This window comes from Phoca vitulina, unplaced genomic scaffold (assembly GCF_004348235.1).
Source record: "Phoca vitulina isolate PV1807 unplaced genomic scaffold, GSC_HSeal_1.0 scaffold52, whole genome shotgun sequence".
NCBI classification, from domain to species: Eukaryota; Metazoa; Chordata; class Mammalia; order Carnivora; family Phocidae; genus Phoca; species Phoca vitulina.
In genome coordinates, this window is record NW_022589755.1 from 5,500,929 (window position 1) to 5,526,177 (window position 25,249).

The window sequence follows — 25,249 nt, forward strand, 5'->3', positions numbered from 1 at the left end:
ACAAATCAAAAGCTAAAGACAGCACAGATTGTCTTGTCCCTGGTTCTCTCTCCGTCCCCTGTCCCTTTCTTTCTCAGTGGAAGCCCTCATGCAGAAAAAACCCCACAGACTTTCAAGGAATTAGATAAACCGACCACATGCTGATAGGAAGAGTGGGCTTCTTTGCAGGAAACAGGGTGGACTGTGCATTGAGAAAATTCAATTAGAATCAACTCTGGGGAACCCAGTTTAGAAACCTCTTCAGTCTCTTCCTGATCACCTATTTCGAAATCTCTTCCTTCTCTGTCTGGGCTCTCTCTGCTCTTGCTTTCCCTGCTTCTCCCTTCCACTGTCGGAGCTCTTAGCCACCTACCCTCCTGCCTATTTCCTGCACAGGGTGGGGAGGGGCCCGGGTGTGGGCGTCCCACTCTCCCTCAGCCTTCCTCACCTTGCCAGGAATCGGGATTAGAACCCAGCTCCCAGATCACCTTGAGTCATGGGTCTCTGGCGCTGGCTTGGAAAGGAGGGGAGAAGGAGTGGGGTCGGGTCTTCACCCCACAACCGTCCTGGGCCCCTCCCCTGCCACCCCACCCCCATTTAGTTGTAAATTTCAATTGGGTGCCATTAGCTGAGAAGAGTTTCTACAGGATTAGAGGGTGCTCCACCCCATGTCTTCCTGGTCCCCTTCCTTCAACCCGGAAATTGCATGGGCTGGGACAAAGAGAGTTAAAAGCTGTGTCAGCTGCCGGTCTGGGGCAGACAGACGGAAGGAGGGGGACAGGTGGGGCAGCATGACAGGTGGCTGAGAAGCCAGGTGGACAGTGGGAAAGTTGACTGGCAGGGTGGCAGGTGGAAGACAGGACAGGCAGGTAGTGGACAGACAGATAACAGAGACAGACAGGCTGAAACTGTGACAGCCACATGGAGGACCCAGCAGGCAGAGGGACAAGGTGAGGAGGGGGCAGGTGGTCACCAATAGGGTGACACCCAAGACAGACAGAGGGGGGATGGGCAGGCATCCTGTCCTCTTGGGAGCTGCTGGTGGGAGGGGTGGGCTAAGCAAAGGTGGGTTGACAGGGAAAGGGCCGTCTCTGAGATCCCCCCACATTTCCCAGGACCTGGAGGCGGGCCACCCTGGGTTCCAGCGTCTTGTTGCTCCTCTCTGCTACTGGTGAGTTCCCCAGGAGGATGGGAGCCCCAACTCCCCTTCCAGGTCTGGTCCCCAGCCTGGCACAGAGGAGGGCAAGGCACTGCCTCTGTGCCTCCGATCACCTCCACCTCTTGGGGCCCTGCCACCTCTGTCCCCCTGTATCTTTTGATTTATCTCTCCTCTGTGTCTTCCTGTCACTACGCCTCTGTCCTTTCTCTGTCTCTGTCTCCCTCTTACCTTTAAGTATCTCTCTGTCTCTTTCTCTTTCTCTTCCTCTCTGTGTCTCTGGGCACTGCTGGGTCTTTTTGTATTTGTCACTGGGTCTGTGTCTCCCTGTCCCTCACTCTCTCTCAGGGGCTCTGTTTTTCTCTTGCCTCTCTGTGTCTTCATCTCTGCATCTCTCTTCCTATCTCTGACTCCCAGTCTCTAGATCTCTGACCCTATCTCTCTGGCCCACACCCCTGTCCTCAGGGCTCAGTCAACCGGCCACAGAGAAGATTATCAAAGGCAAGGAGTGTGCCCGTCACTCGCAGCCTTGGCAGGTGGGGCTGTTTGAGGGCACCCACCTGCGCTGTGGGGGGGTCCTCATTGACCGCAGGTGGGTCCTCACAGCGGCTCACTGCAGTGGCAGGTAAGCCCCTGTCTGGGTGGTCCCTTCTAGGGGTAGGCAAAGGAAAGGTGGTGGGAAAGGGAGCCCTCAGGGTAGGGGCTCAGGAGAGGGGGGTGCCATGGAGTAAGGAGATGGTCCTGCCACAAGAAGGTCTGAGGCTAGACAAAGAGTAAGACTTCCTCAACAATGGGCCTGGGGTGAGGGGCAGGGCAGGAAGGGTCCTGAAACCTGCCCACCTACCTGCTCCCATTCCCTTGTGTTACCCTTCCTTCCCAGATGACCTCTGTCACCATCCCAGCCTTTCTCTGACCCAGTCTGGGCAACCTGTCTGGGCCTCAGCGGTCCCATCTGTAAAATGAGGGGATTGGGCTTTTTCGGTCTGAAACTTCGAGGTTTTTTCCAAAAGGGAAGTTTCAGACGTGAAGAGACGGATTGATTCAGGGACAGAACAGAGAGAGTCCACTCATTACTCACTCGTTCCTTCAGCTGAGGGTGCTGACAGCCCAGGCAGCCTCTGGGTGGTAAGAACAGAGCAGTGAGTATGACAGTTGGATGTCTCTGCCTCAGCTAAGAGGATCGGGAAGGGACAGAGATGCAGGGGCTCGGGGAGGAGAAGTAGGCAAACACAGGAAATGGAAAGATGGCGAAAGAGGTGAGAGACAGAGCAAGACTGTGAGGGAGTGAGGACAGACACTGAGGTGCAGAGCAGCAGAGAGGCTGGAGGGCTGGGGATCCAGGGGCCCACCCCACCCTCGCTGAGCCACCTTGACCCCCAGCAGGTACTGGGTGCGCCTGGGGGAGCACAGCCTCACCAGGCTGGACTGGACGGAGCAGATCCGGCGCAGCGGCTTCTCCATGACCCACCCTGGCTACCAGGGAGCCCTGCATAACCATGACAACGACCTCCGGCTCCTGCGACTGGGCACCCCCGTCCCTTTGACTCGCAGCATCCAGCCCCTGCCCCTGCCCACCACCTGTGCACCGGCCGGCACCAAGTGCCAGATCTCAGGCTGGGGCATCACCAATCAACTATGGAGTAAGGGGGCATCAGGGTCAGGGCTCAGGATGGGCAAAGTCTGGGGTGTAGAGCAAGAGATCAGGAGTCATGCCATTCAACAGAAGGCTGGGTCAAGGGTCAAACATGAGGATTGTGGTATGGGGTCAGAGATCATGGTGGACCAGGGGTCTTGGGAGTCAAAGTGGTTAAGGGGTTGGGTATAGAGTCAGAAGTCATGGGTCAGGATGTGGTTGGAGGCCAGAGTGATGGCAGGGGTCATCAGACTGGAGCAAAAGGCATATATAAATAGGATCTTGGGGTAATGGGTCATGGACTCGAGTGTTAGAGGTCACTGTAGAATTGAGGACATGGGATCCAGATGTTGCACAAGCTGGCCATAATCTGAGGGTGGAAACTGGGATTCAATGAGGGATCACTGGTCTGGGATTAGAAGCCCTAGAGGTTAGGGGTCATGAGGTCCCGGCTCAAATAAACAGGGATCATAAGTCACTTTGGAGTTGGCACCAATGGTTTATCACTGAGTTTAGAAGTTTAAGAGAAGACAAGGAGTGTGGGGTCTGGAGACAGAGAGGGAAAGGAGGTCAAGTTGGGATCTAAGTATAATAAGATTGAAGGTCAAAGGTCACAGCATCTGGAATTTAAGGAGAAAAGTGGGTCTGGATTCATTGCTTCTGAGGTTGGAAGGACAAAGGGTGTCTTGAGTTATGGCACTCAGAGTCATAGGTTAAAGGTCGGGGGACTGGGTCAATGAACTGGGGCAAGGGTCACTATGAAATGAAGTAATAAATCTGAAATTTAAATGTTTGCAGATTGTAGTGGGGGGTCATAGGAAAAGGGCAGGGTATAGACTTATATTTGGCTTCCTTGGGTAGAGGGAGGTGGCCCCCAAGTGGGGAGCTTTGGGAAACCCTGTGGCTTCTATCTTCCACCCCCAGACCCATTCCCGGACCTGCTGCAATGCCTCAATGTGTCCATCGTTTCCAGTGCCACCTGCCGGGCTGTGTTCCCCGGGAGAATCACTGACAACATGGTGTGTGCCAGCGGCATGGAAGGGGCGGATGCCTGCCAGGTGCGTGAATGCCGGCAACGCATGGTCACCCAGGGTAGGAAGTTGGGGACAGAGCAGGGAGGATGGGGGAGAGAGAGATGTGGTCAGAAGGAAGGGGAGGCGCAGGATAAGGCAGGGAGAGCCAGGTGATGGAGGACAGAGAGGAGGAGGGGTGGGTGGAGGGAGGGAACAGAGAAGGAAAGATGGGAGGGGCACAGGAGAGGGAGAGGAAGAGAAGATGGGGGAGGGCAAAGAGGTGGCGGGGATTTGGAACTGAGGTGTGTAACCGGTTGTCTCTCCCCATACCATCCTGCAACTGATGCTGGCTCAGGCAAGAGCGAGAGAATCTAGGATGGAGGCAGGAAAGGAGGCTGGTGGCTTCTCCTGTCCTCGAACTCTGCTACCTTGCTCCCTCGGCTCCTCCAGGTTGGAGGCTGCCCCACCCTACTTGCTAAGGCTCCAGCCTTTGTGCCTGAGAGGACCTTTATAGATCCTACCTTCCTTTGCTGGGATTGGTCACTGATGGGGTGCTCTTTCCCTCATTGGTCAGTGCCCCAGCCAGTCGTCCCCTGTAGAATTCTTATAGGGCCCCACCTCCTTTGCTGGGATTGGTCATTGAAGATACTCTCTTCACTCATTGGTCAGAGCTCTAGCCATTGTCCTTGAGAGGCCCCCTCCCCCACCTTTTATGGAGTCCTGCCTTCCCTGGGATTGGCGCCCTAGGAACAGCGTGTTCTTCCCTGTCGATCAGTCACTGCTGGGGAGGGAACGTGGGGAACGTGGCAGTGCTCTTCTCTGATCACCAGACTTGGATCCTGTCTTCAGGGCCTGGGAATGGGTTTGGGGGTCGGGGCAAGGACAATGGGAACAGGATTTCTCCCTTATTCATTCGGTGCTGCTTCTCCTTCTGTATTCCAGGGCGACTCTGGGGGCCCCCTGGTGTGCGGAGGAGTCCTTCAGGGTCTGGTGTCCTGGGGGACCGTGGAGCCTTGCGGGCAGGAAGGCATCCCAGGGGTCTACACCAATATTTGCAAATATGTGGACTGGATCCGGATGGTCATGAGGAACAACTAACCTGCTCCCTCCACCTCCACCCCTCAGCCTGGGGGCCACACTGACTGACCCTCGGAGCACCAACGCGTCCTCCGTTATCACCCCTGGCTCCAACTCCCCTTGGGCTGGGGATCTTCTTCCCAGTACTCCAACTCCAGCCAGCCCTTCTAAGTCCCAAGTTTGGAGGAGGAAGGAATGTGTGACTTCCTGGAATAAATATAACGAGCTATGTCTGTCTATTTGATATCCCCGTGCTGGTTGACACAGGAGGGAGGCTCATCAGTCCCCCTACCCACAGATGTAGGAATAGAGACCACAGAGGGCAAGAGTTTTCCCTTAGGGGTCACTCAGGAACGGAGGAGAAAAGGTTACTTATAACAATAAAAATAAGGGCCTTTTTTTTTTCCTCTCTCTCTATCCAGCACTTTAGGAACAGTGCCCATGAAGGACCTGAGGAGGGGGGAATTATTGGCCCCAAAATACCAAATGAAAATTGCAAAATCAAAATTCACGACCATTTAATTAAATGTCTATAAAATGTAACATTCTTCCACCTAGCCAATTCCAACTTGGCTTTGCTGGAGCTGTTGAGCACACATTATATTTAATGTGGGATGTGGGTTCGTTTTAATATGTCTGTGATGATGGAAGGCGGGGTGTAGCCTTGGAAAGCAAGAGGACCCAGCCTAGGTCTTAAAATAACCCTGCCCACTCCTTGGGTTCTGTCTTCACCCCCATCCAGGAGGTGCAAAGGGAGCTTCTCCCCAGGGAATGGAAGGGGAATTTGGGGTGGGAGAGTGAGGGGTGATGGTGACAGCATGGGAATACTTGCTGGATGCCTGCCGTGCTCAGCTCTCCTGGAGTCTTCATCCCAACCACCCCAAGGCAGGGCTGTCCCCCCATGTCGCAGATGAAGAAACTGAGCCTCACCAGGGTGGAGTTCCTTGGCTCACGTCACTGTGGTAGGAAGAGGCAGAGCCGGGGTTTGAGGCCAGGGCTGGCTGCCTTAGGAACCTATACCCAGTCGTCTTGCCCCACTTCTGGTTAGGGGAGAGAGGAGGGCAAGACAGAGAGCAGGAGATCTCACTGATAACAAGCAGGCCCTGAAATAGAGGGATCGGCAGACAGGAAATTGAGGTGGCTCAGATTTGGAAGTCATTGGACCTAAGTCTCGCAGCGAGTAAGTGCCACAGCTGGATTTGGGGGGGGGGGGGGCCCGGGGTTCCCGGGAGGCGGAGGCAGGAGGGGGGAGCAGAGGGAAGGGAAGGGGGCAGAAGCGAAGCCCCAGAGGAGCGCTAGGGTTTGGGGCCTTGCAGAGGGCTGACTCCCTTTCCTGGGCCTTGATTCCCACAGGCCCCAACCTGCCTCCCCCACCCTCCTGTCCTGCCCCTTCAGCTGGCAGCAGCCCCACCTCTGTGAGGCCCCAGTTTCCCCCCTCCTTGGAATGGAGAAGGGAGGGCCCAGAGGAAGCCAGGGGCCCACCTGGGCTTGGGCTGTGGGGAGGGAGGAGCAGGGACAGAGGAGAGACACAGCCTGGGAGAATGAGGTGGAGGGAGAGAGAGAGAGGAGGTGGAGGGAGGCAGAGACAGAGAGACATAAAGAAAGATAAAGAATTAAAGGAGTCCTGCAGAGAGAGACTGAGAGAGACTGTCAGAGATAGACAAAAAGACAGAAAGGCACAGGCACAGAGAGGCAAAGAGAAATATGGCCACGGAGTTACAGAAAGGAAGCAACCAGCAGAGATGAAGAGAGACAGACCAGGAAGGATGCGGGGTGGGGGCGGTGGGGGGGGCGAGAAACAGGGAGAAGAGGGGCTTGGAGAGGTGACAGAGGCGGCCGGCCGGCACACACACCCCACCCCCAGGGCAGTAAGGCAGGGCTGGGAGGCCCAGTCATCAGGGCCACCCCGCACCTGCCTTTCACCTGATGCTCTGACCCAATCTGCCTGTGACCCAAACTGCCACAGCTGCCTCCGCCACCAACCCGGCACCCAGAGCCCCAGTCCCAGAGCCCGTGAGTCCGGAAGGGAAGGGAAGACCCTCTTGCAGGTGCTTGTGCTCCTGGAGCCAGTCAGGCCTCCTCTGCCTCCACACCATTTCTCCCTCTGCTCTGTCCTTCTCGGCTTGGGCGGGTGCTCTCTGCCTCTCTGTCTCTCCAACTGGCTGCCCTGCCCCCGACTTCAGTGACCCCTGATCCCCGCTTTGATAGCTGAATCCAGCCCTCCACCCCACCCCCCTGCAGGCCAGGGCAGCTGAGGGCACTGGCCCTTCCCCTGACCAGCCCCGCCCAGTTCCATCTGTCTGTCCTTCAAAGGGGCAGGGATTCAGAAGGACAGGGCCCGAACACCGTCCCAGGCTGAGCCCCCTACCGCACGCCGGGCAGCCCTCAAAGGGCCCATATCACCCTGGGGTGGAGGCGGAATGGGGCTGGTGGGGCCTGGCCAGGTCTCAGGAGGGCAAGAAGGAAAACATTCTCCCAGATGCATCTCACAGGTACTATGACTGACTTAAAACAGGGCCAACCAATCCCTTGCCCCAGCCAAAGCCCCTCGCAGCATCTGCCACATCCTCCTTGACTCTGGCTATGAGAAGCTTTTAGCTGAGATCAGGCCCCTCCAAGGCCACCTTGATAGCAAAGATTTGTTTTAAAGGTTTGGAGGCTGGGATGCTGTGAGAACTTGGGTATTCCTCCAACCCTGTTGTTTCTCCCTGGAGGCAGCCAGAGCACGCCGGGGAGGGAGGAGAGGGCATGAACCAGCCCCTCTGTAGTCTCCCCATAAAGTGATTGGGCCCCTTGTCCCTTCTTGTTCCCAGAAGAACCTGGGCCTGCCCTTCCCCTCTCCAGGCCAGGATGATTCTTCGATTAATCATGCTTGCTCTGCTGACAGGTACGGTGGGGGATGGGGGAGGGCAGGGGCTTCCCTCTTCAATCTCTAGGCTTCCTCAACCCTCTATGTCTGGATATTGACTGAGCCAATGCTGAAAATATAGAATAACCCATAAGGCATCTAAATGGATATAGGAGCCATAATAAGGTCCCGATGCCCCTTGCTGCATAATCCCTTTAGATGCTAGAATGGGAGAGGTCAAGGAGGGTCGCAGTGGAGGGGCGGGGGCAGCTGCAGTGGGGTGGAAGACACTCCAACAGCGCAGAACAGTAGCTACTGACCAAGCAGTACGGAAGGATTTCAATCATTTAATACCTGGCTGGCCTATCCAGACAGTGCCTCCCAGCGGGACCCCAGGCTGGGACCCAGACCACCCACCCCTTGTCTGCTCTCCCCACCCCCACTTCTGGGAGTTGTCTCATGCCTGAGCCCCGTCTTTTGCCCTCACTCCCCTCCAGGGCATGTAGGGGGAGAGACCAGGATCATCAAGGGGTATGAGTGCTCTCCTCATTCCCAGCCCTGGCAGGTGGCTCTGTTCCAGAAGACACGGCTGTTCTGTGGGGCAACCCTCATCGCTCCCAAATGGCTCCTGACAGCAGCTCACTGCCGCAAGCCGTGGGTGCGGGGGCTGGGGCGGGCCGGCAGGGGGCTGAGATGGAGAGATGGATGGAGAGGGGCTTGGGGATGGGGAGGATAGGATGGGGTCCAAGATGGGCGTGGGGGTGGGTAGCGTGGACGATGGACACCGAGACGGGATGGAAAGACGGAAGCCATCGGACCTGGGATGGTGCTGGAATGGGGATATGGTTGGGGAGGAGGCTTCGGTGGGAAGTGGGGATGAGGTTGGAAGTGGGGCTGTGTTCCTTTGCTCTCCCCGGTGCTCTCATCCCTTCCCCTTCCCCCATGTCTCTCCCCACCTCCCCTCTCCTGTCTCTCCCCGACCTTCCATCTCTGACCGCCATCTCCCCCACCTCAGCCGGTATGTGGTTCATCTGGGGGAACACAACCTCCGGCGGCAGGATGGCTATGAGCAGACCCGAATGGCCACTGAGTCCTTCCCCCACCCAGACTTCAACAACAGCTTCCCCAACAAAGACCACCACAATGACATCATGCTGGTGAAGATGACGACAGCAGCCTTCATCACCGGGGCCGTGCGACCGCTCACCCTGTCATCTAGCTGTGTCACTCCTGGCACCCGCTGCCTCATTTCCGGCTGGGGCACCACGTCCAGCCCCCAGTGTAGGGGCTCCAGAGGGGGACCTGGAGGGGGGCGGGTGGCCCCGGTTGTGGAGGATGGAGGGAACCAGAGGAACCTTCAGAGGGGAGAGTCCCAGAGCATGAGAGTACGAGAGGGGGATCCCTGGGGGTGTCAGTGGTGGGATAAGTCAAAAAGAAGAGGGGAACGTAAGAGCTGGGGGTGTGTGTGGAGACAAAAGTCTGGGCCTTGGGGTCAGAGAGATAGATGTGCAGTGCCAGATCCACGACCTGCTCGTTGTAGGACCTCAGGCACGTGGCCTCCCCTCTCTGAACTCTGGTTTTCTTCTCTATGAAATGAGGATAGTCACACCCACCTACTAGGGCTGGATTAGAGATAGTGTATATAGAACGACTGGCATAATACATCTACTCGGTACCATTACCGGAGCTATTGCTACGAGCACAGAGATGAGTTGGCTGCAAGCAAGAAGGACAGGGACTGGCTGTGGTGTGGGTGCAAAGCAGGCACTGGGGGGGGGAAGGGGACCAGGGGCTCTCATTTTCCACACCCCTCATGCCGTTTCCACAGTGCACCTGCCCTATACCTTGCGATGCGCCAACATCACCATCATTAAGCACGAGGAGTGTGAGAAGGCCTACCCCGGCAACATCACGGACACCATGGTGTGTGCCAGTGTTCGGGAAGAGGGCAAGGATTCCTGCCAGGTCAGGGGGCAGGGCCTGGGTCTCCAGCCACCCATCCCATTCCCACCTCCTGGGATGAGATCCACAATCTCATTCCCAACCCCGACCCCGTCTCCCCTTGCCACCCCAACTCCATGTCCACCCCTAGCTCCCATTCCAAACCTCCGAGGGTTTGGAGCTCCATCCCCATTCCCACCCCTATTCCCAGCCCCAACCATCCCCCAATCAACCCTAACCCCATCTTTATTGCCACCCATAGCTCCAACCTCATCCCCAATCGTCCCGACAACCCCATCCTCAATCTGCACCCGACTCCTAACACCATCCCTACAACATCCCAACACCACCTCCTCCCTAACACAGCGCCCAACACAGCCCCTCTCCCATGGCCACTCCTCGTTTCTGACTGGTTGTCTCTCTCTCCATACCCAGGGTGACTCTGGGGGCCCTCTGGTCTGTGATGGATCTCTTCAAGGCATTATCTCCTGGGGCCAGGATCCGTGTGCTCTCACCAAAAAGCCTGGTGTCTATACAAAGGTCTGCAAATATGTAGACTGGATCCAGAAGACTATGGAGAATAACTAGCCAGGACCAGCCCAACACCCCTGATTTCTACTTGCCGATGTTGCTCTTGTTCATTCTGTTAATAGTCAAGCCAGAGCAAGGACGCCTTTATGTATTTTCTTTTCATGCCTCCTTGACTATGAGAGATGCTATAGCTTAATAATCAACTTGGGGTTTGGAATCAGTGAGGCCTGGGTTCAAATCTTGCCTTGTACTAATTTGTGATTCTGGGAGAGATAATAGTTGTTTGGTTCACTGTTGTATCCCCAAGCCCCAAAGACAGTTTCTGGCACTCACCAAGGTTTCAAATAAATACTTACTGAACAAATGAATCTTTGGAGTGCTTACTATATGCCAGACCCTGATCCAAGGGCTTTTAAATATATCAACTAACTTAATATTCACAAAGATTAAGTGTCATTATTATGCCCATTTTGCAGATGAGGAAACTGGGTACAGAGAAACAAGTCACTTGCTCATAGTCACACAGCCAGTAAGGAGAAGAGCAAGGAATCTAAAGCAAGGTCTTTTCTTTTCTTTTCCTTTTTCTTTCTTTCTTTCTTTCTTTCTTTCTTTCTTTCTTTCTTTCTTTCTTTCTTTCTTTCTTTCTTTCTTTTTCTTTCTTTCTTTCCTTCTTTCTTTCTCCTTTCTTTCTTTGTTTCTTCTTTCTTTCTTTCTCTTTCTCTTTCTTTCTTTCCTTTCTCTTTTTAAAGCAAGGTGATTTCTTAACTACCAGGCGAAACTGCCTTGATTGAGGCTCAGTTTTCTTATCTGTAAAATCGTGCACTTGTAAGAATGATAGCCCAGTAGGTACGTCAGCCTGCACATAATTAAGACCTAAGAGAGGGAGCTATCGCTGTTTTTCTTTCCAGCCTCCAGGCGAGGTATTTCCTCCAGACTAGTGCGGCCAGTACGATAGCCACTAACCACGTGGGGCCGTTTAAGTTAAAATGACCTCACATACCACGTGCTCCGTAGCCACACGTACTGCTGTATTGAATAGCATATATAGGGCATTTCCACTGTTGTAGGGAGTTCAGCTGGAGAAGGCAGAGCCACCCTCTGCAGTTAACTCAATTCCCACTGGAAAGGATGCCCTACAACTAGTCCAGAACTCAGGATCTTTTTTGACATTCTGCTCGCCTTTCAGGGGAGGTTGCTGGCATGAGGAGTAAGAGCCCAGAGCTGAAACTGCGGCCTCCCGGTTGTTAGGTGGACTTGCTGTGTGACCTTCTGTGAGTCACTGCCTTCTCTGAGCCTCGATTCCTCACCTGAAAGGAGGGGATTAGTCCAGGTCATACTGACGCTCCTCTGTGGCCTTGGCCTCCTGTGATTCATGGGCCCATGTGTCATCTGAAGGCAAACTGATGGTAGGGAGGATATGATGTGACCACACTTGGGTGTGATGCGGAGCGCCCCCAGCAGGAGGAAGAGGGGCGCTAGTCACTGGGACACACAGTGAGCCCACTGCTCAAGCTGTGGGAGTGGGCTCAGCACAGAGCTTCGCGCTGGCTCTGGGGCTCTGCCTCGTTCCCTCTCTGCCCCCTTTCTATCTCTGTGATTTCTTCTTTTCCTTGTCTCTGTGTCTTCTACCCTTTCCTTCCATCTGTCTTATCTCTCTGCCTCCCTCTCTCCTGGCCAGCGTTCTGGCTTTTCTCAGTCACTAGGTATGCATTTCCCTGTTTGTTTTCCTCTCTCTTGGTTGTAATCACCTCTTTCCAACATTATCTCTGAGACCCGGAGGCTACCTGGGAACATGGCATCCTCTCCCCACTGAGAAGACTTTTTGGAATAGGACACCTGGGGAATCCCCATGGAGTCCAGCTCCAAAAAGGGTGTTTGGGGCTCTAGAAGAAGCCTGTATTCCCTGGGCCCTCCCAGAGCAGGAATCTGGGGCCCAGGTTGGGTGCCAGTCCCACCCACGGTATAATTAGGGAGAGGGAAAGGGAGGGAGTGAATCCCTGGGGGGAGGGTGGGGAAATTTCCGGGCTCTTCGAGGTTAAAAGGGAAGGCCAGGCCAAGGGTCCCAGGGCAGAGGATTCCGGCGGCCCACTTGGCAGGGCAGAGCCACTCCTGGGTCTCCTCCCTCCTTTCCAGCAGCGACTCCCAGGTGAGATGGGATGCACCTCACCCTAGTAGGGGCGGGTCCGAGAGCATGGGTGGGGACCTTTGGGTCGCGGACAGCCCTGTTTGAGCCTCAGTTTCCCTATCTATGGCACACGCCTCTGAGCCTCGGACCCCGGCCCCACCTGTGAAGTAGGGCGAACCCCAAACGCTGCTTGGCGGGCAGTCCGGGAAAGCTGGGGCTGGGACCTCACTCCCCCTTCTGGCGTAGGGAGGTCAGGAGGACGCCAGGAGGGGCGTCATTAGGGTAACTGTGCCCATGTCAGGTATTCCGGCCCGAATCGCCCGTCTGTCCATCCGCCCCTGAGATCTGTGCTGAAGGTTAAGCGGGTCCCCGCGGGTTGGGTTGGCCCAGGCCGGGCGCACGGGCGCGGTGGGGTGGGTGTGCGGGTGTCTCTGACGGAGTATCAGTTTTAATTCACTCTCCCCCCCGTCCCCCCAGCCTCGGTCCTGGCCATGGGACCCCCACATCTCCACCTGTGCCCCGCCTCCCGCACCCGGGCCCTGGCGAGGCTGCTACTGCCGCTGCTCGTGACGCAACTGTGGGGTGAGGCGGGGGACAGGGCTTGGCGGGAGGCCCCAGGGAGAGTGCTCTCCTCACCAACCCCCGCGCACCACTCCTCCTCTGGGGACCCCAGCACCCACCCGCCGATCCAAAGGAGGCTCGCCCCTAAGTCAGCCCCGCCCCTCGCCGAGCCCCGCGCCAGGGGCCCCCCCCCCCAGTTTGGATCCCTACTCCTTTCCCCTCTTGGCTTCCTTTCCCGGCCCCTTACTAACCCCGGCCCCTCTCTCAGTCCCATTCTGTCCCCGCCCCTTCTTAGTCCGCCCATTTCTCCCCGGGCTGGCCTTCCCGCTTTGGCCTCGCCCTTCTCTCCGCCCGCTGCGCTATTCCCGCCCCTGCTCCTCAAGCTCCGCAGCGATCTGTCCTCGCCCCCTGCTGGCCCCGTCGCGTTCCATTCCCGCTCTGCTCCGAGCGCTGCGCTCTGTCCCTGTCCCTCCAGACCCATCCAGTTCGCTCTCCTCACTCCAGTCCTCTCTATTCCTGCCTCCTTCCCCTTTCCCGCCGTTCTTCTCCTCCCACTTCCATTCGGTTGCTGCAGGACCCCCAATTTCCAACTCCCCAGCTTCCCTGGTTCTGGCTGCGGGCCCCCCCCCCGCCCCGCTCCGGCCCTAAACCCAGCCCTAGTCCCGCCTGCTCTGATCTCCACCCCTTTTCTTTCTGCAGCCGCGGAGGCGGTGCTGCTCTCCAGAAACGACACTGGCTTGGACCTTGTGGCCTCAGGCGCTCCATGCGCACGCGGTTCGCAGCCCTGGCAGGTCTCCCTCTTCAATGGCCTCTCGTTCCACTGCGCGGGCGTCCTGGTGGACAAGAGTTGGGTGCTCACAGCCGCGCACTGCGGGAACAGCAAGTAGGGGGAGCCCCTCGGGGCATCCAGGGAGGGGCTGTGGAGGCAGGCCCGGGGGAGGGGGCGGGAAGGGCTGGGGCACTTGAATCCATGTGGGAGCCAGTTCTGGAGGGCTTCCTGTGGGAGGGGTGCTGTGGCCGCCAGGGGGCGGTGTGGTCCTTCTAAGCGTTTCTGGGCCCGTCCACGAGCCCTGTCTTGCTGATACTCCTTGGGTTCCATTGAAGTGTAGAGCTAGTTTGGAGGTTCCAGCAGGGGAGCGCAGCTACTCGTATACCCTTGACTGAAGAACGGTCCTCCTCTATCAGGGAAGGTCGTCCTCTTCGACCGAGCGCGCAGCTGCGGGAGGGACGCACATAGAGCGGTGAGGGAGGAAGGGGACACCCGCCTAGCCAGCCAGATCAGCCGAATCAACCCTGGCGATCAATGGGGTGGTGTAGATAGTTGTATGCAACAGAAGTCAGGGTCTGGTGTGGTTAGGAATTTAGAACTAAGGAAATTGTTCGCCTCATGAGTCCCCACTGAGGGAGGAAGAGGTGGGCTTACCCAGGTGGACCCCTGCCCTCAACTCTTGCAGAACTCAGAGATCCAAACACCTAATCATTCTTCCCCGTGTCCCAAGAACTCAGATCCCCAGCTCCCTTCTCCCCCACCACCTCCTCCCTCAGACCCAGGAGTCCTCACCCTCAAACCCGTCCTCCCTCAGACCCAGGAGTCCAGGCTCCTACCCTGCTACCAGTACCCTCCCTCCCAGGGACTCAGAGTCTGGTCCCAGTCCCTAAGGAGGCTTTGCCCCCATATATCTCTTCCCTTCCTAGTCCTCTGTGGGCTCGCATTGGGGACGACCACCTGCTCCTCCTCCAGGGTGAGCAGCTCCGCCGGACCACTCGCCACATTATCCACCCCAAATACCGCCAGGGCTCAGGCCCCATCCTGCCGAGGCGGACAGACGAGCATGACCTCATGCTGCTGAAGCTGGCCAGGCCCGCTGTGCTGGGGCCTCGCATCCAGACCCTGCGCCTGCCCTACCGCTGTGCCCAGCCCGGAGATCAGTGCCAGGTTGCTGGCTGGGGCACCACGGCTACCCGAAGAGGCAAGAGCTGGGACCCCTGAGGCCTGTATCCTGGGGAATACCTTGAGGGCCAGGACTTTGGGTCTGAGGGAGGAGGGAGCTGGGGGTGTGGACTCCTGGGTCCTGGAGGATTAGGGGCTGGCCACGGGTTTACCTACTGTTTTCTCCCATCAGTGAAGTACAACAGGGGCCTGAGTTGCTCCAGGGTCACTGTCCTGAGCCCTAAAGACTGCGAGGTCTTCTACCCTGGTGTCGTCACCAACAACATGATGTGTGCGGGACTGGACCAGGGTCAGGACCCCTGCCAGGTAGGGACTGGCCAGGGTGGGTCTCTGACTCATGGGAGCTAGGATAGGGAAGTTATGAGAAATCAGAAGGCCCTGTCCCTGTCCCCAACCCCAGCCCGGTGTCATCCCCGTGTCCCACACTATCCCATCCCTACCCCATCTTCATCCCCGTGTGTGACTCTCCACCTGTTCGTGCCTGGCCCTACCCACTTCCCACCCCATCCTCAACTGCATTCCCATCTTCAGGCCAGTCCTAAACCCCGAGCCCATCCCTACTCTCCATCCGTCTTCATCCCCTCACCTTCCACAAGCTCCAATGCCAGGGCCATCACATTTCCCTTCTCATCCCCCCGTCCGATGTCCACAACCCCCAGGCCAGTCCCACCCCAACCCGAGCTCATACTTAATTCCAACCCCACCCCAAGCTCATCTTTACCCAAACATAACTCCAGCCCTGCCCAAACCTCTTCGCTATCACTATCCCAGACACCCAAGTGGGTCCGTGTATTTATTTGATCTCTCCTCTCCCACCCCCAGAGTGATTCTGGTGGCCCTCTGGTCTGTGATGAGACCCTGCAGGGCATCCTTTCATGGGGCGTTTACCCCTGCGGCTCTGCTCAGCATCCAGCTGTCTACACCCAGATCTGCAAATACAGCTCCTGGATAGAGAAAACCCTACGCTCCAACTGATCCAGAGGTCCTGCCACTCCACCAGCTGCCCTCTTGCTCCTTCCTCCGCAGTTGCAGGGGCTGAACCCTCCCCCTGCCCCTTTCGAACCTCCGCCGCCCATCTACACCTCCTAACATCTCTCCTCTTCCCTTACCTCCCCCTGCCTTCCACTGCTCTGGTGCACTTTGAAGCTGAAGTGCTAAAAGTGGTGGCAAAGTTTAATTCAAGAGAAGCAAGGAAGCTGGTGGTCACCCAGTGTCCGAGAGAAGCTGTCATTCACTCAACCTGCCTCCCTCTGCTCCTCCCCGCTGTGTGACCTAGGGCAAGCTAAGTACCCTCTCTGGGCCTCTTATTTCGTCATCTGGAAAGTGGGGACAATGAAGTGTCTACCTCATAGATGCATTGTGAAGAGACGATCATATAACATGAGTGCATAGGTTGCTATGGTAATTATCAGTAAAGCATTAATGCAGGGAGTGGTGAGCCCTGACTAAATGTTACCTGTTGTCATGATCTGTGAACAGGTCCTGGTTAGAATGAACGTATGTGACTCCGCGTTCTAGGGAGAAAAGCACAGGGGTAGCCCCCAGTCCCAAGCCCCCTCGCCCCATCCTCTGCATCGCCATCCCTCAGGGATGATGGGAGAATCACATTCCCCACCCTCCTCTCAAGTTCCATGAAGCACCCCTTAACCACTTCCTTCCTCCATCCCACTGTTCCCCACATCTCAGTCCACCCAACACCAGTTCCTCCTGTCTCAGCAGGAGCTGGGCCACCTCTGAGTCATCTGGTTCCTTCTCTGCCCTCCTGGGGCCACTGGAACCCAAGGGACCTCACCCCAGATCCACCTCAGCCTCTAAGACCAGAGGAACCCACCCCACCTTAGTTGCTAAGTTCATGTAAAGAAGTCCTCTGAGATTTAGGGGAAATTTTCTGTTTAGATCCCTCTCCATCCCCTCACCAACCACAAGCTCCAGTCCCAGCTCCACCGTATCTCCATTCTCCTGTGATCCAACGCCCATAAGCCCCAGTCCACCACCATCCCCACCTTATCCAAAATTGGCTTGGAAATTTCGCCCTGAAAATTTGGAAGGAGAAGGGTTCTTTTCCTCTCCCTGAAAGTGTCTCCATGTAAATATTCCTACACTGGGGGGTCTACTACACAGAATCCAGGCAGAGCTGACAGATGTTTGGGTGCGTCCATTTAGCCTAGACTCTGGAGACGTAACATCAGCTGAACATACGCACAACAGAAATGTTCCATTTTTGGTTGCTCTTGTTTCCCCTTTCAAACGCCAATTTACTGAGCACCTATTATATGGCAGGCCTGATGCTGGGCACACAACCACAAGGTCCTTGCCCTCATAGAGCCCACAGAAGACTGGTACACAGTCTCCAGCTCCCTTCCTCTGCCCCCATTAGCACACCCAGGAAACGCCAATCAGACGTATCAGCTGAATTTGTCATGCAAGACTCAGAAGCGAAGGAGGTGGGAACTCGATTCATTTTTAAAGGCACATCGCCTGTTCCTTTAGTCATCGTGCTACACGTGTTTACTGAGCTGTGTCCTACTCTAGGTCCTGGAGATGAATCAGCCCGAGCTCTACCCTCAAGGAGCTGCTAGTCAGGTCAGGGAGACAGGCAAGACTTCCATTCTTGTCATTCAGGTTTCTACTCAAAAGTCACCTCCTCAGAGAGGCCTTCCAGGATTGCCCTGGCTAAAGGGGTCCCCTGCCCTCACCAGGACAACAATCCATTGCTCGGTTTATTTCTTTCGCAGCACTTGTTAGAGATGAAATGACCTCATTTATCTGTTTACTGCATAATGGTCTGTCCCCTCTCTCTTCTGACTCAGTCCATGAAAGCAGGGACTCTGATTTATTCACTGTGATTTTCTTAAGCACCTGGTATGGTGCCTGCACACAGAAGCTACTCAATACATCATTGGATTAACAACACAAATTGATTAGTGCTGCATCGGAAGGAGGCACGGGGTGCCCTAAGGAGAGGCCATGGGCTCTTTCTGAAGGAGTCAGGGAAGTCATCGCAGATCAGGGGACATCTGCATGGGGTTTAAAAGGATGAGTAGGAATGTACTGGGTAGAGAAAGAAACGTATTTCTGTCACTTACTTTGTGACCTTGAGGAAATTACTGGAATGCTCTCTCGACCTCAGTTTTCCCCTCTGTGGAATAGAGATTGAATAGACTCTTGTGAGAATTAAATGAGATGATATATATATGAAATGCTTACCTGCCAGGCACAGACTACGGTCAATAAAGGTAGCTATCAAGGGTCGCCTGGGTGGCTCAGTCGGTTGGGCGCCTGACTCTTGGTTTCAGCTCAGGTCTTGATCTCAGAGTCCTGAGTTTGAGCCCTGCATTGGGCTCCATGCTGGATGTGGAGCCTACTTAAAAAAAATAAATAAATAAGTAAATATATATATATATATATATATATATATATATTTTTTTTTTTTTTTAAAGGTAGCTATGGAGATGTTTCAGAAGCAGTTAGTATGGCATTTCGCACATAGTGTCTCTTCAGCCTCAGTCTTTGGTCTTCCATCCCTGTCTGGAGAGAGAGTAAGACACCCTACAACCATGAGTAATGTGTATTATAATGGGGGCAGTGCAGGGCTCTGTAGGAGATGGATAGACTTACTACATTGGTTGAATGCCTACCATGTGCCAAGCACGGTTGTAAGTGCTTCATGTGGGTTAATTGGCTCAATCAGCCCCCAACCTGGATTATTATTACTTCTTAATAGATGGGCCAACTGAGAGAGGTCCAGTGACTTGCCCAAGGTCACACACCTAATAATTGCCAGCATTGAGATTTGGACCCAGGTGGTCCAGTTCCAGAGTCCATGCTCTAAACCATTACACCCAGTGACACATTCAAGGGGAGCCCAGACCCAGAGTGATAATCAGGCTTACAGCAACAGAAAGTGGAGGAGTCTGTGAGTGTCCAGGGGAGGAAAAGTTGTATTCTTCCCTGAGAAATCAGAGAAGACTTCCTGGAGGAGGGGGCATTTAGTTTGAATCTTGAAGGATGAGTAGGAGTTTACCAGGAAAAGAATATGGAGAAAGACATTCACTCATTTAATTAATATCTCCTGAGGCCTCCTGAGAGCTCAGCCCTGAATGGGTGATCCTGGGGACACAGAGATGAATCAGATCTGGGCTTGGCCCTGCAGGGCCTGCCCACCTGATGAAGAGGAAGGATGGGGAGAGAGGCAGGTAGGATGGGCTGATAGGAAGGACAATGGAGGGGAGGAGATGAAAAAACAGGGCAATGTTCTCAGGACTTGGCCCAGATCTGGTGATATTAAGAGGAAAGGAAAGTGCTTAGTTCCAGGCAGGTTGGGCATGTGGGTCTTGGGTGGTAGGGTTATGAAGAAGGGGGTAGGGTAGTTTATGAAAAGAGTGAGTTAATCCAGTTAGGCCCATATTTCCTCAACCTTCTAGGAGAGGCCTTTGTCCTTGCAGGATGGGGCCCAAATGCCCAGGGCAGGGAGGGCTCTTTAGGGGGTACACACGTGTGTGGCTTCTTGTGGTCTCTGCCTTGCTCAGTCTGTCTCTCCCTTTCTCTCCTTCCCTCACCCTGGATCCTTCTGTATCCCTGTCCCTCTCTTTTTTAATTTTCTCTCTCTTTCCCTGCCTTGCCCCATCCAGCCTGCCTTTTTCCTACTGAGTCTCTGTTCTTTTTCTCAACCCTCACCTGCCTTTCTGGGGTGGGGGTGGGGGTGGGGGGTGGTGGTCCTCCTGCCTATCCCTCCAGCCTGCCGGGGACACTGGCCCCAGCTCCCCACAGCTTCATTCAAGATAAACTCACTTCCACTTCAGGACCCAGCCTTAGGGATCATCTTTCTCTCCCTCTTCCTCCTCCAGACCACAGAATATCCTGTATCCAAGTCCTGCATCCTGAGATCATGGGAATGAGGGTTCCCCTCTCTGGAGATCCCAGGAGGACTCCATATCCCAGGGCTCCTCCCCCACTCAGCCCAGCCCTGGCTCAGCAGGCCACCAGCTCATCCGGCTCAGGAGGAGGGGTCCCCCTGTATTGCCTCCATTTCCAAGGCCCCCAGTCAAGGCCTGAGGGCTTCCCCCTCCCCCCCTGGGACATTTCCCAACCCAGATTAATCACAGGGGCGGCCCCAGAGAGGAGGAAGGAGATGGCATGGCTTACCTTCAAGAAGCCCAGAAGCCTGAATGCATGCTCAAGACCCAGGCACCCCGAGGTCATGAGGCTGGGATTCGTCTGTGCTCTGCTTTCTCTCCTGGCAGGTGAGGCTCCAGCCATCCATCCGCTGCCCCTCCACGGTCCCGGGAGCCCCGCCAGCCAGCTTGCCCTTGACCTCCCAGGCTTCTGCTCCTTCCTGCTAGGCATCTAGCATGTCTCCCCCAGCCCTCCCACTGTGCTTGTCATTGACCCCTCTGCCTCTATCCCACCCCAGGGCATGGCTGGGCAGACACCAGAGCCATTGGGGCCAAGGAATGCCGCCCCAACTCGCAGCCCTGGCAGGCTGGGCTCTTCTACTTCACCCACCTCTTCTGCGGGGCTTCCCTCATCAGTGACCGCTGGCTGCTCACAGCTGCCCACTGCCAGAAGCCGTGAGTGACCCGGGCGCCACTGGGGTGGGGTGGGGAGCTGGAGGTAAGTGAGGGGGTCAAGGGGCCTTCAGTAGAGGAGGGAGGGAGCTGTGGTTGGAAGGATTTAGCCTTCATTTCTGTTCCCCAAAGCTCAGCTCTTAGAATTAGAGTTGACCCTCCAAATTCTAGAGTCCCAAATAATCTAATTATTAGGGTCTAAAATTCAAAACTCTTAGAAACCTCGACTCTGACCCAGAAAAATCCAGAGTCATGGACTCCTAAAATCTCAGATCCATGAGATTCTACATTAGTTTCCGTGAATTCTAGAATTGAGACTCAGACTGGTAGAATCTTAGGAGCCTAGAGCAGCCCTGCCCTGTGGGTATATAACTCCAGCCACATAGTTAAGTTTAAATTTTCTTTTCAAGATTTTTATTTATTTCTTTGGGAGAGAGAGAGTGTGTATGAGTGGGGGGAGGGGCAGAGGGAGAAGCAGACTCCCCCCTGAGCAAGGAGCCTGGTGTGGGACTCGATCCCAGGATCCTGGGATCATGACCTGAGCTGAAGGCAGACACTTGACCGAGTGAGCCACCTAGGCACCCCAAGTTTAAATTTTCTAGTAGACATATTACAATAGTAAAAAAGAAAGGATTGTCATTAATTTTAATAATAGATTTAATTTGACACACTCAAACCATTATTTTATTTTATTTTTATTATTTTAAAAATTTAAATTCAATTAGCCAACATATAGTACATTAGGTTTTCTTTGGTGTAGTGTTCAATGATTCATTAGTTGCATATATCACCCAGTGCTTATGAGATCACGTGCCCTCCTTAATGCCCATCACCTAGTTACCCCATCCCCCCACCCCCTCCTTTCCGCAACCCTCAGTTTGTTTCCCCGGAGTCAAGAGTCTCTCATGGTCAAACCATTATTTTAATGTGCAATCCATTTTTAAATACTTATGAATGATATAGTTTAGTTTTTTAATACTACACTTTTGAAATCAGATGTGCATTTTACACATATGACATGTCTCAATTTGGACTAGTCACATTTTAAGTGCTCAATAGTTGTATGGGATAGCACAACCCTAGAATCTTAGGTTCAGTATTCTAGCTAGGTTCGTTGAAAATAGAAGCTCATGGTCCTAGAATCTTTGATTCACAGTATTCTAGAATACTGTGACTTGCAGATTCTAGAATCTTGAATCAGTAGAATTCTAGATGTCTAGAATCTGGTGAATTAAACATCTTAGAATGCTATCGTTCCAGATTCTTAAAATCCCCAAAGTTTTAATTGAGAGAATTCTAGAGTCTCAAACTATTTGAACCCTAGATTCTTAAATTTCTAAAATCATAGAATTACAGAATTCTAGGAATGTCTGGGTGGCTCAGTTGGTTGAGCGGCTGCCTTCGGCTCAGCTCATGATCCCGGGGTCCTGGGATTGAGTCCTGTGTCAGTCTCCTTGCTCGGCAGGGAGCCTGCTTCTCCCTCTGCCTGCCGCTCCCCCACCTGCTTGTGCTCTCCCTCCCTCTCTCTCACTCTCTGACAAATAAATAAATGAATAAAATCTTTTAAAAATATATAAAAAAGAATTATAGAATTCTAGATTGATTAAATCCATTTTATAGTCCCAGAATACTAGAATTCTAGGCTCTTTAAATCCTTGATTTCATCCAGATAATTTTAAAACCGCAGACTTTTGACCTAGAGAAATCTAGAATGTTAGAATATTGGATTCATAACATTCTAGAACATAGAATTCTAGAATCGTGGATTCCTAGGGTGTTAGAAGATTCTGGAATTCTAATGGAATCTTAGAATCTACCTGATGCAGAAATCCAGAATTTCTATATTACCTCTGGAAAGGGGTAGCCCATCTTGTTACGATATTCTTCCCTCCAGGAATGAAGCACAGGTGCTGAATGAAGTACAGAATGCTGTCTGGGAATTTCCCATCATGCATTGCTCCATGATAGGGCCTCTTTCAGCTCAGGTCTGTACTTAAGGCTAGGAGAAGAATGTTCAGATTTCAGCTCCAAAGACTAAGGAGAGAGGCAGAGATATGGAGGTAGAAAAGATTCAGGCTTGAGGACGAGTTGGGGGAGATTGGTTTCCCAGACACGGAGCCCAGGCAACGAGGTGACAGAGATAGAGATAATGTCTCATACTCATTAAATCCTGAATTCTCAGTCATAAGCCTGGTTCCTAAGGTCAGAGGTCAGAGGCCGAGGAATGGACATGTACATCCCCAGAGAGTCCCCAGCTGTCCAGGGCAGGGGATCCAGAGCAGAACAAGTGGACTGAGAGTTTGAGGTCAGGCCTCAGGAAGACATGCATTGAAGGTGAGGGCATATGCTGACAGGAAAAGTCTAAGGCCATGGATGACCCCCAACTTGGAGATTTTCCATTTCCCATCCCCCTCCATGCACACACACACACACACAACACACACAACACACACACACAGAGCCACTCCCCACAGAAGCCACCAGACCTGTGGGGGCAGGAGGTGGGGATGTTGTTCTGTGGTAGGTGGAGCCCCCATGTGCCTACACAGTTCCAGGGGACCCAGGTCACCACAAAGGCTCCAGGTGGGGCAGGAAGGAAGGTGGTTTACTTGGTATGGGACTAGGAAGGGGTGTGAGCTTTTAGGGGAGAGCTACAAAGGTAGAGGCAGACAAAGAGGTGGAGTGAGAAGCTGGGGCCCAGAGAGGGTGTGGGCCTTGCTTAAAATCACACAGCACTCTGGGTCATACAGAAATGATGGGGGCCAAGAGAGAGTGTGTGGCTTGTGGAACACATATCACCCTGGTGGACACCCAGCTTGACCTCTGAGGCCTGTCTCAACAGGTATCTGTGGGTCCGCCTTGGGGAGCACCACCTCTGGCAATGGGAGGGCCCAGAGCAACTGTTCCGGGCCACGGACTTCTTCCCCCACCCTGGGTTCAACAAGGATCTCAGGGCTCATGACCACAATGATGACATCATGCTGATCCGTCTGCCCAGGAAGGCACACCTGGGACCTGCTGTGCAGCCCCTCAACCTCAGCCAGACCTGCGTCTCCCCAGGCACCCAGTGCCTCATCTCAGGCTGGGGGGCCGTGTCCAGTCCTAAGGGTATAGCCTTGCCTACAACTCAATCCCTTGTGTCTCATGCTGAGGGTCTGAATTCCCCCTATTTCTCTGTCTCTGCCTTTTCATCTCTTAGATAGATAGATAGATAGATGATAGATAGATAGATAGATAGATGATAGATAGATAGATAGATAAGGAAAAAATCTAAGATGCTATAAATTACAAGATGTATCATTATTTACAACCACTAAGAACAGGGGAAAAAAAATCCCGTGAATGCTTGCATGACACCATTTGCTGGAAGACATGCCCTGATTTCAGAGATGTTTAAATATGAAAATATACACTTCATGGAATTGAAATGAGGCCTAGATCTCTCAGAGTCACAAATCAGCAACCCATTAGCCACATTTAGCCTCCCACATCAGTCTTGGTTTTCAAATGCCTTGAAAAAATAGTCTGAGCTTGAGAGATTTTTACATAAAAGCCAAATTTCTGCATTTGCTGGGAAAATCCAAAGAGCTGACAACGCGGGACCCACATTCCCCAAATAGTGACCATTGGGCAGAATCAGTGGAGGTTACGGCCTTCAGACCAGATGTGGGTTTTCTGGGCCTCTACCGTGCCTCCAACTGGTTGCTGTTTCTGCATAGTCCCCTCCTCCCACTTCTAATTTACCTGTCAAGCCCATTTGAATCTGTGCCCCTAGATTATACACGTGGATATATGCATATCTATATCCATATCTATATTCTACATGCTGTGTCTCCCTGTCTGTGTCTAGTATCTCTTATGTGTTTGTCTCTGTCAATGACCATAAATGTTTCCTCCCTTTCTCACTGCCATCTCCCTTGGCATCTCTGGGCCTGTTTCTTTTTCTTTTCTTTTACTTCATTGCTTCCTCTGAGAGGAAGGTCTTAAGAGGTCTATCTCCTTTCCCTTTAAGAGGTCTATCTCCTGCCATGGTCTCTATTTTTCTCTGTGTGTCATGTATGTATCTCTTCTGGGCTCTTGGCTCCCTGCATCTTTCTGTTTCTCTGTCTCTCTCTCTTTGGCCCTCTCCCTCTCCTCAAACATCTGTTTCTCTTTCACATTATGATTCTGTCACTGTCTCTTGCTTCTGTCCTTGAGAGTCTTCTGCTGTGGTTCTGTGGGTCCTCCTTAGGGAAGGGTCTGGGTGGAGGGGCTGCTGAATGTGATAGGCCCAGCTGCTGATCCTCTATGGGTGCATCTCTTTTGCCAACAGTGCAGTACCCACTCACGCTACAGTGTGCCAACATCAGCATCCTGGATCACAAACTGTGCCATCGGGCATATCCAGGCCACATCTCAGACAGTATGCTCTGTGCCGGCCTCTGGGAGGGGGGCCGGGGCTCCTGCCAGGTGAGACCTACTCTGGGGAGGAGGGGAATGGATATCTTGCCAGATTCCTGGGTCCTAGGGAATTAGGGAGTTGGGGGCCCCAGAATTCCTGGGGATCCAGGACACTTGCGTCCTGGGAGAGGATGGGACCAAGGCCAGGATTCCTGGATTTAAAGGGGACTGGAAGCCCCGACTCTTCCCTGAGAGGAAGTGGCCAGTGTAATATGAATACACCTGCTTAACAGTTTCTTTGCTCTTCTGCCGCGCACAGGGTGACTCTGGGGGCCCCCTGGTTTGCGACGGGACCCTGGCGGGTGTGGTGTCTGGGGGTGCCGAGCCCTGCTCCAGACCCCGGAGCCCTGCCGTGTACACCAGCGTGTGCCACTACGTGGACTGGATCCGAAAGACCATGGGGGACAACTGAGCCCTCATGCCTTGG

The 25,249-nt window shown here is 53.9% G+C and overlaps 4 protein-coding genes across 4 annotated transcripts; all 4 read left to right on the plus strand.

Moving 5' to 3' along the window:
* Window positions 1-659: 659 nt before the first annotated feature.
* KLK12 (kallikrein related peptidase 12) lies at window positions 660-5,079 on the plus strand. Its single transcript, XM_032388002.1, has 6 exons — window positions 660-929; window positions 1,095-1,150; window positions 1,601-1,760; window positions 2,516-2,775; window positions 3,693-3,826; window positions 4,724-5,079. Exons 1-6 carry the CDS (start codon window positions 901-903, stop codon window positions 4,877-4,879), a joined length of 795 nt encoding a protein of 264 aa, XP_032243893.1. The 5' UTR covers window positions 660-900; the 3' UTR covers window positions 4,880-5,079.
* Window positions 5,080-7,677: 2,598 nt separating this feature from the next.
* On the plus strand, window positions 7,678-10,256 carry LOC116621963 (kallikrein-11-like). Its single transcript, XM_032388009.1, has 5 exons — window positions 7,678-7,745; window positions 8,204-8,360; window positions 8,722-8,987; window positions 9,535-9,671; window positions 10,083-10,256. Exons 1-5 carry the CDS (start codon window positions 7,709-7,711, stop codon window positions 10,233-10,235), a joined length of 750 nt encoding a protein of 249 aa, XP_032243900.1. The 5' UTR covers window positions 7,678-7,708; the 3' UTR covers window positions 10,236-10,256.
* Window positions 10,257-12,794: 2,538 nt separating this feature from the next.
* KLK10 (kallikrein related peptidase 10) lies at window positions 12,795-16,270 on the plus strand. Its single transcript, XM_032388000.1, has 5 exons — window positions 12,795-12,885; window positions 13,564-13,747; window positions 14,560-14,834; window positions 14,988-15,121; window positions 15,638-16,270. Exons 1-5 carry the CDS (start codon window positions 12,795-12,797, stop codon window positions 15,788-15,790), a joined length of 837 nt encoding a protein of 278 aa, XP_032243891.1. The 3' UTR covers window positions 15,791-16,270.
* Window positions 16,271-20,015: 3,745 nt separating this feature from the next.
* On the plus strand, window positions 20,016-25,234 carry KLK9 (kallikrein related peptidase 9). The gene is made up of 5 exons (XM_032388008.1): window positions 20,016-20,058; window positions 20,229-20,385; window positions 23,225-23,490; window positions 24,695-24,831; window positions 25,082-25,234. The coding sequence occupies exons 1-5, from the start codon at window positions 20,016-20,018 to the stop codon at window positions 25,232-25,234; spliced, it is 756 nt and encodes a 251-aa protein (XP_032243899.1).
* The last annotated feature ends 15 nt before the right edge of the window (window positions 25,235-25,249 follow it).

Bases quoted from the DNA above. Each gene is read 5' to 3' on its own strand.
- KLK12 (XM_032388002.1), top strand. From the start codon at position 901: ATGGAGGACCCAGCAGGCAGAGGGACAAG. The intron at 1,151-1,600 runs GTGAGTTCCCCA...CCCTGTCCTCAG, and splicing joins GTTGCTCCTCTCTGCTACTG to GGCTCAGTCAACCGGCCACA. The intron at 3,827-4,723 runs GTGCGTGAATGC...TCTGTATTCCAG, and splicing joins AAGGGGCGGATGCCTGCCAG to GGCGACTCTGGGGGCCCCCT.
- LOC116621963 (XM_032388009.1), top strand. From the start codon at position 7,709: ATGATTCTTCGATTAATCATGCTTGCTCTGCTGACAG. The intron at 8,361-8,721 runs GTGGGTGCGGGG...CCCCCACCTCAG, and splicing joins GCAGCTCACTGCCGCAAGCC to CCGGTATGTGGTTCATCTGG. The intron at 9,672-10,082 runs GTCAGGGGGCAG...CTCCATACCCAG, and splicing joins AGGGCAAGGATTCCTGCCAG to GGTGACTCTGGGGGCCCTCT.
- KLK10 (XM_032388000.1), top strand. From the start codon at position 12,795: ATGGGACCCCCACATCTCCACCTGTGCCCCGCCTCCCGCACCCGGGCC. The intron at 13,748-14,559 runs GTAGGGGGAGCC...TTCCCTTCCTAG, and splicing joins GCGCACTGCGGGAACAGCAA to TCCTCTGTGGGCTCGCATTG. The intron at 14,835-14,987 runs GCAAGAGCTGGG...TTCTCCCATCAG, and splicing joins CACCACGGCTACCCGAAGAG to TGAAGTACAACAGGGGCCTG.
- KLK9 (XM_032388008.1), top strand. From the start codon at position 20,016: ATGAGGCTGGGATTCGTCTGTGCTCTGCTTTCTCTCCTGGCAG. The intron at 20,386-23,224 runs GTGAGTGACCCG...CTGTCTCAACAG, and splicing joins GCTGCCCACTGCCAGAAGCC to GTATCTGTGGGTCCGCCTTG. The intron at 24,832-25,081 runs GTGAGACCTACT...TGCCGCGCACAG, and splicing joins GGGGCCGGGGCTCCTGCCAG to GGTGACTCTGGGGGCCCCCT.